Source organism: Palaemon carinicauda, chromosome 17 (assembly GCF_036898095.1).
Source record: "Palaemon carinicauda isolate YSFRI2023 chromosome 17, ASM3689809v2, whole genome shotgun sequence".
NCBI lineage: Eukaryota > Metazoa > Arthropoda > Malacostraca > Decapoda > Palaemonidae > Palaemon > Palaemon carinicauda.
This window is the reverse complement of record NC_090741.1, coordinates 60,886,309-60,897,076: the sequence shown is the minus strand read 5'-3', so window position 1 is coordinate 60,897,076 and position 10,768 is coordinate 60,886,309. Positions and strand designations below refer to the sequence as shown.

The 10,768-nt window shown below is 38.4% G+C and overlaps 3 protein-coding genes and 1 pseudogene across 3 annotated transcripts in view; 3 read left to right on the top strand and 1 right to left on the bottom strand.

Annotated features, from left to right (window-relative positions):
- LOC137656812 (mitochondrial thiamine pyrophosphate carrier-like) overlaps positions 1-10,768 on the top strand; it is a 615,169-nt gene that overhangs the window by 355,383 nt on the left and 249,018 nt on the right.
- Positions 1-10,768, top strand: part of LOC137656101 (uncharacterized) — a 505,345-nt pseudogene that overhangs the window by 292,046 nt on the left and 202,531 nt on the right.
- The window catches only part of LOC137656808 (phosphatidylinositol N-acetylglucosaminyltransferase subunit C-like), a 41,089-nt gene continuing 36,013 nt past the window's right edge, over positions 5,693-10,768 (bottom strand). Inside the window, exon 8 of the mRNA XM_068391119.1 lies at positions 5,693-6,744. The gene's annotated coding sequence lies outside the window, so the exon portion shown is untranslated. The remainder of the gene's footprint in view (positions 6,745-10,768) is intronic.
- Positions 7,250-9,817, top strand: LOC137655968 (probable serine/threonine-protein kinase DDB_G0275165; the record flags this gene model as incomplete). Its single annotated transcript, XM_068390169.1, has 1 exon — positions 7,250-9,817. A coding segment is annotated over one exon (1,242 nt), but the record flags the coding sequence as incomplete, so codon positions are not given.

Sequence of the window (10,768 nt, the reverse complement as noted above, 5' to 3'; positions counted from 1 at the left end):
ATGGATTTTGATTATCTCAAAGAATTTTTAGTCCATCTGCTAAAACTCAATTTTCCCTTGGGTAGAACGAATTAGGTTAAACTTTTAGAGTTTATTTTTCTAACTTGAGAGAGAGAGAGAGAGAGAGAGAGAGAGAGAGAGAGAGAGAGAGAGAGAGAGAGAGAGAGAGAGAGAGAGAGAGAGAGAGAGAGAGAGAGAGTCTAAAGCAGGTAAAAGGAAGAAACAATAACTATCGAATGATTTGGCAACTGGTCTAGCCTTGTCCCCAAGGTATTCTTTCACTCTAAAGGAATCGGTGAATAGAAAGAATTGGGACAATAGATGAACCTTTTATCCCATTTCATTTAGCTTTGAAATAAAAAAAATTAAAACCTTAGTACAGTATGAAACTCATTTCAGCTATGAAAGTTGTATGCTCTATATCTGGCTGTATGGTGTTGGGGTGGAAAAACTAACAGTAAAAGTTGAAAGAGTTTTGCACAGCAAGTTGGAAAAAAATAAGCAATAATTGTTCTTGAATTAAAAGGCTATTAAGAGGGTGCACATAGAAGACAAAAGGATGATGGGAAAGTACTTGTAAATAATAACTATAGAGCACTGCTTAAGGTGCAGTGTAGGTTCTACCCCTTAACCAATAGACCTTTAGAATTTAGTCAGTCAACAATGGTGTCATTGGGCTGCCAATCAAAATTGCAAAAATCATCTGCCTTCGTGATAACAGTTTTGACATTTCATAACAGAAGGATTTGTTGGAGATCAATTAATATTGTTATTCTTAAATACTGTACTGTATTAATGCAATGAAAGCGAAGTGAATTTCAGAATCAATATCTTAAGTTGATCTTGGACATTTCTAGAAAGAACGTTGACTATCGGAATACATTTACGATTCAATTCATTCCAAACTGGCAGTTTTTTACTATAATTGGCAAAAGTTTTAAATGAATTCTATTCTTCTCTTAAACATGCATGGTTGTTTTCCACTCATGCATTGCTGGTTTTAGATTTTTGCTATAGAACGTACTCTGAATTAATAAATTCATTAAAACTATACAATAATGCCACAATGTTAGTGAATAAGACAGTTCCCCCAAGCGTCCGGAAAACTATTTATACAACGATGAGTATGATTGTTATATTCTCAGTCCCCATGATATTTTCATGGTAAAGGCACTTGATAATCCTGTCTACAGTATTCATTTAGACTTTATACACTTAGGGAAAGGATTCTTTCTTTGACTCTGGAAATTATTTTGCAGGATTTTTCTTTTGACAATTGATTTTATAACAAAATTTCTGTCATTTTTTCACCATTATTCCCAATTTCTTAATGTCTCATGAGAAAAAGAGAGAGATGGAATTAGGTTATCTTCACAAACCTTGAATTTCAAACTCGAGTGATGTTTGGGCTTATTCTGGAGTGTATGTAATTTTTGTTTTCAGAAAAAAAAGGGAAAGCTACAAGGGACTGGAATGGGTATTCATGGAAAAATCACAAATTTTAAGTAATTTGTATTTTTCCTAACAGTAATTACCTCGAACTACTTTCTTAGGAGGATCTGAGATCTCCTCATTAACCGACCAAGAATTTTGCATAGTTTCCCCTCTCTCGATTACCTTGTTGGGGCGCTCCGGGGCGGAAGAATGCTCGCCCTGGGGCGACCCGGGGTCAGCGCGCAAGGCAGCGCTGCTAGGTCTGAGTCGTCAGTAAGCGTCTGGTCGCGGCGTAGATATCAGTTAAGATTATCTTCATCCCTCACACTAAGGGGCTCGCTTTCTTGATGCATCCTCCTCAACTTTTTCTATCTAAAGGGTCTTCCGGTCTTATTGCAACAAACCCTTCCTTACTTCATCATGCCATCTAATCCATTGTCTCCCTCACAACCTTCCACTCCTACTGGCTCCACCCTAATCCTCTTCTCTCCACGTTTCCTTATTACATGTCCTTATAATCTAAGTCTATACAGTACTCTCTTGAATAAGTAGTCTTTACCAATTAGGCCTTTCTAATTTCTTCATTTGTCGGCCTCAAATACACCGAGAACCCCAAAATCCACTCAAACATCCTCCTTTCTCTTCACTCCAGTCAGTTACTCCTTCTTTATTAATGCTCTTGTTTCTGTACCAGCATCCTCACTCGTCTGATTGACATACATCATCATCATCATCATCTCCTCCTACGGCTATTGATTCAAAGGGCCTCGGTTAGATTTTGCCAGTCGTATCTATCTTTAGCTTTTAAATCAATACTTCTCCATTCATCATCTGCTTCACAATTCACAGTCCTCACCCATGTAAGCCTGGGCCTTCTAACTCTTCTAGTGCCTTGTGGAGCCAAGTAAAAAGTTTTGGTATACTAACCTCTCTCGGGGAGTGCGAAGAACATGACGTACACTATTTACTTTTCAATTACTGTAATTGGCATCTATTTGTCACACTACCCCTCTTACATACTTCAATTTCCTCCAAGGTATTTTTTTTTATCTTACTTTCCCCACATCATCTTTACATTCTCCATCTTTGGCTTAAAGTACAGTACTGTACAGTATATCCAAGTACTGAAATTTAAATTTTCTACATGTTTTATATCTAGGCATTTTCTAAGTTGTGTAAATATTACCTCCCTCCCTTGCAGACTGGATACCACAATCTAATTTTAAAAGTCAAGATATACAGGATAGTCACAATTCATCCGTATCATCAACACTTACCAATCCATTGTATTACAGAGTTTTCAATTTCCATCTTTCTATCATTACAGTATTCATTTTATCGTTATGGAAAAGCACAATCCTAGTAGTGATGGCGTTTACTAATATTCTTTAGAAAACCTGTGGTTCAGTATTTGCTCTTCTCCAGACCATTAATTGAGCTTTAATATTTTTAAAAACTTTCAATGATGTAGTTTCAATTAGCTTGTAAACTAAAAACTGTATTGGAATTTTTTCTAATCCTAGTTATGATGTCTTCCATTTTTTCTATCAGCCATTCCGGTACAATAATTTGTTCATTACATAAATTCTGCTTTCCTTTTTCACTCTAAATTCTGCAACTACTTAGCTTCAATATCATTAGTCCTATTTTATATTTACTCAAGCCAGAAGTCGTCTTGGAGGGTGGCCATGACGACTCAAGAGGCCGAGAAGGGCATACCTACCGGCTTGAAACTTTCTGAGGGGAGTCCGGCCAACAGTGAGCACCCAATGGGCCTCTCTAATGAAGTAATGACACGGCAGTCTAGCACACAAAATCTCACTGCCCCCAGAGTACGTGTGGCAGGATCATATTTGACTGGCCAGAAGCGAGATTTCTCAGATTGACAGATCTGATCATCAACTCCATCCAGGACCAACTAGCAAGATCCAACCAACCAAGGCAGTTCCAGAGAAGTCCTTGACCTTTAAGGTCAATGACAGGTCCAACCAGAAGGGGTTGCCAAAGTTGCCTAACCCAGTTCATTTCATTGCACTCACAAGAGTGCAAGAAATTCCAAGAAGGAACACTGTGAAGCAGAGTTCTCTGCTTCCATTAGTACTGGTCTTAGGTCCAATAGCTATTGGGCAAAAGAAACCCAAGTACCTTCTATTTCACGGGAGTAGAGGGTCTGGGAGGCTGTTACGGAGTTCTACTCCCTTCCCATGATAATGAGCATTCTGACCAATGGACAGAACTTGCAACTCAATCGTGGAATGATGCTCGACCAAGCTGGTAGTCACCAAAGAGGGAAGGATTTCTAACTCCAATCAAAACATAGACAGAAGTACAGTACCTCGCAATCTTCCCCCTGATGATCAAGGTGGAGAGAGAACATTTACCCAGTGTCTTGAGCACAGGGCTGAGGTAACTCGACCACAGGCCAAGGACCGTTCGCTATGCGCTTGCAAACTTGAGAGGTGCCATCTCCTTCACACAGGGTACCGCAATACCCCGTTCAGAGAAGGAGCAGTAGTCAGTTGTCTAGGTAAGAAAGGGAAAGTGCCCCAGCTATTCCAACAATTGCTGACAGAAGGTGTACACATGCCTGTCCGAGGGCTATGCACCTATATCCAACCGGGCTACTGTGTAGCCAAGTGAACCAGGGTTATGGTCCTGGGGTGACTGGGCATCAGCTGATAGGGGACCAGAAGGGTGTTGACTCTCTCTTTTTCACAAAAGAGTGGTGTCGTCAAGAGCCCTACTCTTGCAACTATCACTGGACTTTGATTTCTTTTAAAGAAACATCAGAAACAGAATCGGAAAAGGAAATGAGAAAGAAAGAATCGTTTCTCTAGCTTATCAGATTCTCGCTTTCTGCTAGCAGAGAAGTCGAGGTCTAAGCGACCATTGGCGATGAAGCTCTCCCAAGTGGAGAAAACACATAGGTCGCTCCATCAAAACTGGGTGCCCTCTTTTCAACACTGATATAGCAATATCCCATTCAGAGAAGGGAGGAGGGTAACAATCCTGTAGGAAAGGTGAAGGAGAGCACCCATGCTTTTCCAACACATGGGTGACAGAAGGTAAACATGGCCCTGGACAGGGTAGTGCACCTCTGTCCCACCTGGTTACTGGGTAGCCATGGGAACCCAGGTAACTACTCCAGGAGGATGGGGTGCATCAGCTCCACCATTGTATTATGGTAACCACCCAAGGGGAGAAACTCCACTGGTTTCTCTGGCATGAACCACAATACTGGGAGATACTGTCACAGGAGAAGTGGCAGGCACACTTGCTGGTATAACTAACACAAACACAGAGGCTTGGTTTACAGGAACAGGGGTGATAGGCCCTAGGATGACAGGCATTGAGGTGAAAGGCATAAAGAGCCCTATGGTTTCCCCTTGGCTTAGGGAGCACAGCTGGGATCACCAGTGGAGTCATTGGTACAGGGATCACTGCTGAATCACTGGTGTGTCATCACTGATGTATTGGGACTAAGTAGCCTTAGCTACCCACCTTCGAAAAGACATTGAAGACCTACCTGCAAGACCTAAGGAAAGCCAAGCCTTCCTTGGGTTACACAGCAGTCAACTCACACTGCACTACAGGGGAAATCTCTCTGGATGTAGATCTAAGTTTTCCCTGCTCCTGAAGCACACTCCCCAGGACAAAGCCAGGGCCATATACCTAGAAGCTTCAGCCAATGGTAAACTCAGTGAGGAGCACAAAGTGTAGAGCAGTCTCTCTGGCAATTTATTGGCTTGAGGCCACGATCTATACTCTGGGAATAAATACAAACAAACATTCACAAAGTAGTGTGGCTCTATCGCTGACTCGACCAACTATTCCCAGGGTAGTGTTGCTCTATCGCTATTTAGGCCATAAACCAATGCAGTGGCCAACACTCGCTCACATTCCTTCGTTCCATTATTAACACAAAGCTGATATTAACCATTCAAACCTAAAACTGAAAATATTAAACAGCCTTCTGGATAGGACACAACAGTATGTCCATACTCATTGCGGCCGAAGACAAAAGTAAAGTATCTCTGTCAGGGGTGTGAGCAGGGTTACTCTCTTTCACTAGCCACCAGTCGCTAACTACCTCTGCTGAAGACATTCCTTATTTTAAAGGATGAAAGGTTTGTACTGCATACGCTTAGGAACAAGCATATATTGGCAATACAGAACTGTAAGCACTTTTGTATAGAAATATTACACAAAGAAATCAATATTGGTTCACAGCAATGCATTTGTTAATTACAGACATATATGTTATTTTATTATATATTTAAGAAAAAAATGACATACATTTCCAAGAAATTATTTCTTTCATTTGAAATGAATGAAACTGTTTTTAAGAGACAACGATACTTTCTATAAAGCTGTAACAATGCTCAAGTGTCGATAGCCTCTTACCGTGTACAGTATACCTGTACCTACTGTACATGTTGATTTTTGTAGCTTTTGCTGAACACTCTAACCATCATATTTTTTCTTCATGTTTCACTTCACTTCTGTTGTTACTTATTCTGGAATTTCCCTTACCTAACATAGTACAGTATCTTCTTTGAATGAAAATCCTATAACTTAGTCAAATTCAATGCATTTGGAAGACAGTTTCTACCAATTAATTCAGTGCATTTGGAAGACAGTTTCTACCAATATCTCTATCTTCTATTTCATCCGATTCATCAATAATTATTTTGTGAAAATTTAATTGAACATCTCACCTTTATTAGAAATCTAGGTGGACAGATTGTGTCAAGATTATTCATTAGAGATAACATAGATTGAATGGCTAAATCTGTTTCTAAAATGTGTATTTTGTTTTAATGCCATAAATTTTCTTCTTCAGTGTAGTTATTTAACCCTGATGTTAGACTTATTCATCTCTGTTATGCCCTGTTGGTAATCTTGCTCTCACACATTTGGGGTACTTCTTTTGCATCCTCTCTCAGTAGGATGAAATCTAAGGCAATTTATAAAAAATGCTGATACCAATCTCACCCCATTTTTTATACTCTTCCTCTCTGCCACTATGATTTCTTTCATCCTTTTCAACAGGTATTTCAATCACGGTTCTGTTGAGCTTAATTAAGATTTCTCTCTCCTCATCTCGTGTGGCCTTGTAACCTTTGTCCCACATTTGCACTGAAAATCATTAATTCTCAAAACAATGCAGATCAAGAATTTTCTCTCCTTTTGTTGCAAAGCAGGTTTTTTTGTGTCATCCATGATTGAACCCTTCATTTATTCCTTCTTCTTGCCTCCTTGGAGCTTGAGTTTGGAAGGGCTTGAGATCGGCTGTCCTAATGGCTTTTCCTTTAAAAATATAATGAAGTTATAGTAATGCGTGATTTATTTTCTGTATAAATATGTAGCAGGTATACCTGGCAAATTTTTATGTAACAGAATATTTGACAAAACAAAGTTATAAAAGTACTAATTTGACTTGAAAAATTAATATAGCATAATTTGGACCTGATAAAATGAATGGATGAAAGTACTGTACAACTAAGTTTATCTTTATTTTTGAGTTTCAGCAATTATTTTTACTTTCTTTAAGAAAGATATAAATCAAGGAAAAACCAAAATTCAATTACCAACTTGTTAGAGCTTTGACAAAAGACTGATTGTCAAACAACTTTCGTAAAACAACCTTCAAGATTAGAAAATAATACTTATTGCAAAACATTTTGGAGACTATTACAAGCACTAATTAGGTAATGTAGACTTCCAAATAAAACATGAAATTCTTCAAAGAATATTTCTGTGGCCCCAAAATCTGATACTTCCTTGCAGAGAGAAAGTGAACTTTGATACTTAATTTTGTCAGAAAAACTATACTACAGTACTGTTTTGTAACAACAATTTTCTCTTTATTTTGCAGATTCGTGACTTTCGGTTCCTGTGTCCCAACAATACAGTGTTTGACCAACAGAATTTTATCTGCACAAACTGGTGGGACATTAACTGCAAACAGTCAACTCGTTATTACAGCAAAAATGATCTCTTCCGTGTGGACGAGACAACGACGAACCAGGATTACGACTACGAAGAACCCTTCACCACTTACGAGTATGTCTATGAGTACGATGAATCACAGACACGGAATTCACCCGATTATGAGTACGAATACTATGACACTGAAGTCGACCACAGATTTGGCAGCGGAGGTAGAGGACGGAAAGGGAAGTCCCAAGACAGTAGCACGGCAAGGTCAACCAGCTCAAGTACAACTGTATCATCTACCACGTCCAGCACTACTTCTTCCACGACACCCAGGTCAGTTTCATCTACCACAACTACCACTCCAAGACCAATCTCTAGGACAACCACACCCCGTATTACAACACTTCGTCCATCCCACAATTTCCAGTCCATAAGAATAGGCAAACCTGTTGTTAGCATCAGTAGTTCATCAAGATATGAGGTCAGTTCATCGAGTTCTCCGTCATCAAGTGCGCATTTTACAAGGGTAGAGTCTCCTAGAACTCACCACTCGTCTTCCACAAGAACAACTAGACAAGAAGATTTGACCGGTGCAGAAGATGCTTTGTATTCTGGAGTAGACGATCCCTTTGCTGACTTCGAATGGCGACGGGATGCAGCGGGTGTAACAGCCTCTACGAAGACCCGTTACGAGCAGCGCTTTCGGAGTAATGCTAAATCTCGACAAGAACTTCCATTTCCAACAGCCAGCAGAAATCAAGAGATCACAGTTACTACTGCAAGGAATGAAGAAGAGATTGAAAGAGTCACAACAGAAAGAAACAGATATAGAGGCCCAAGCAGGGGTAACAGAAATCGCTCTAATTCGTCTAGCTTTACTGGTAGTCGCTATAGGGCTTCAACTCCAGACCCAGCCCTTGAGGAATTCTCAAATTTCCGGTATTATAAAACAGCATTTGGTAATGGGGGCTCGGAATCTCCTAATCAACTGTTGCCCACAACATCCTCAACAACTCCAAGTCCTCAGCAATTTCCTTCGGGTACCAGAGTACGTCCAGCTGGTTACATTTCAGCACGATCAGCTTCAAGAAATACCAGGTACTCAGTGTATGGGTGATATGTACCATAATAATACCCATCAGCACTGTTCTTGCCATACAAGCCAATATGCAACGTCATGGCATAAATTGTTTTCCTTGTGCTGGAAATAGTGTTGTTGTTGCATTGGAGAGAGTAACCAGCCAGATGAGTTTGTGCACAATAAGTATCATAAGTGAATAGTGCCATTTCCTGAAGAGACTGGCACTAATTTCTTATTCCTACCTAAGAGAGCACAGGATTTGAATACGTAACATACTGATAATTGCACTGTGCTAAAACAAGATGACTATAGTAGATGATTATACTGTGAGAGACAATATTGATAGAAAGCAGAAACTGAGGAAAATTTAAAATAACAGGACTGCTTACAGTGAGTAGTGATGAAGAAAGCAAATATCAATGAATGAACCAGTGTTGACTTTGGTATTTTCACAGGACTTGTCTTTAATTGTGTGGTGCCAGGAATTTAGGTAGTACAAAAACTTGAGAGAACATCAAGCGTTGAGCATTCTTACACAAAGTGAATTATGAGATTGATTACAATATTTAGAAAAACTTTCAGAAAATATAACACCTATAGGACTGTGGTAGCTGAATCTCGTGTAATAATACTTCAAACTTTTTGTGTACAGTTATTTGTAGTTCTGTTGAGTATGGTAGCTCTATTTGAAGGACTCTTCACATTGTTAGGGTTCAATAATAGTTTACAAGTTGTCATGTAAAAATGTGATATAACCTAGTTTTTAAGTATAACGTAGGAACCACATTCCTGGACTGTGATCAGAAACTTTTGATTTCTCTTTAACTTTCTTTTTAAATATAAGGAGAAATGAAGTTCAGTTCTTTTTCCTCTGTAATAGCTAACATTGTTGAAGTTTTCCTTGTATTGTTGAATGTACAGGTACTTGGAATCTAGATATATTTTTGAAAAGATAAGTTTTTTAACCTATGTACAGTACTTTTGGTTTAATTTAATTTTCTTGTGTTCTAAATATTCAATGATTAATATTTCCCTACTCGAAATTGGTGTCACAATAACTATGGTAATTGAAACCTAACGTAATATTTTCCATAAAAAGAATTTAAAATCAGTTGTTTGAAGACTAATCAAAGAAAAACATGTACTTTCTTTGTTTGTTGTGATATTTTAAAATCAGTTTTGTTGTATAAAGGTGCATTTTATGCTCTTCTAAAATTCATGTATATGATTTCAGGTGACAAATGTTTTGCAATGCAAACTTCCCAGAATTGTACTAATCTTAGTAATATTAATCTTTCTAGTGAACAGGAAATTGTTGCAAAACTAGGAAAATTATCACTTAAATAAATTTTTCAAATTCTACTGCATAATATTTCATACCCATTCTGCTTTTGGTGTCACTCAAACCGTGATAGATGGAAATTTGTTAAGTTGAGCAATAGTGTACAAAGTAAATACACAGATCGCTCTCTCATGTTCCAACTTCAGGTCAGGATTTTTTCTCCTGGCATCTTGACTTATTACTCTGTACAACAAGAGCGATATCACAATATTTCTATATTTTGTTTATCTATTCTGTGACTGTGTGTGGTTAGGTTAACTTGACATGTATAATTGTAAATCTTTCTCCTTGTCATTAACAGCAATGTCTTCCTACAAAAATTAAAACATTACTTTATTTGTGTGTTTATCTGAAAATGCATAGATCACAAACCATTCATAATTAATGAAGCAATTAAGTGACAGTTTTCTAGGTAGGAGTTAGTTACCTCAGTGAGGAGCTATGTGTTTGTTTAGAGCAGAAGTGTCTTCTGTCTTCTTGCTAACAGAGAAATTTTCTAATTGATGGTATTGAAGTAATTTGTATATTTCCTTCTCATACTTCATTGTCAGTGTTGTCATATGATTTTTGTTCCATTTAATTTTGATGAGGATTATAACACATCTGATTTATATAGCCATGATAATCTTCATCATAATTGTACTGTTTGTGAGCTGAGGTAACCTGCCTTGTCCGTCTTTTTACATAGGCAAGACCTGATCCTTCATACTATCCTAGAAATTGTTCTCGGAACTAGTAAGAAAATTGAAAGGAAAATTCATCTGTTGTAAGGGCTGAGGCTATAAACCCACAATATTGGACTACACTTCACATTTCATGTCTGTGCTGCCATTCTACCAGTTCAACTCGACAACCCAACCAACCAGTTGAAACTCGACAATCCAATCAACCAACTTAAACTCGACAACCCAACCAACGAGCTTATACTCGGAAATCTAACCAACCAGCTTATATTCGACAATCCAACCAAC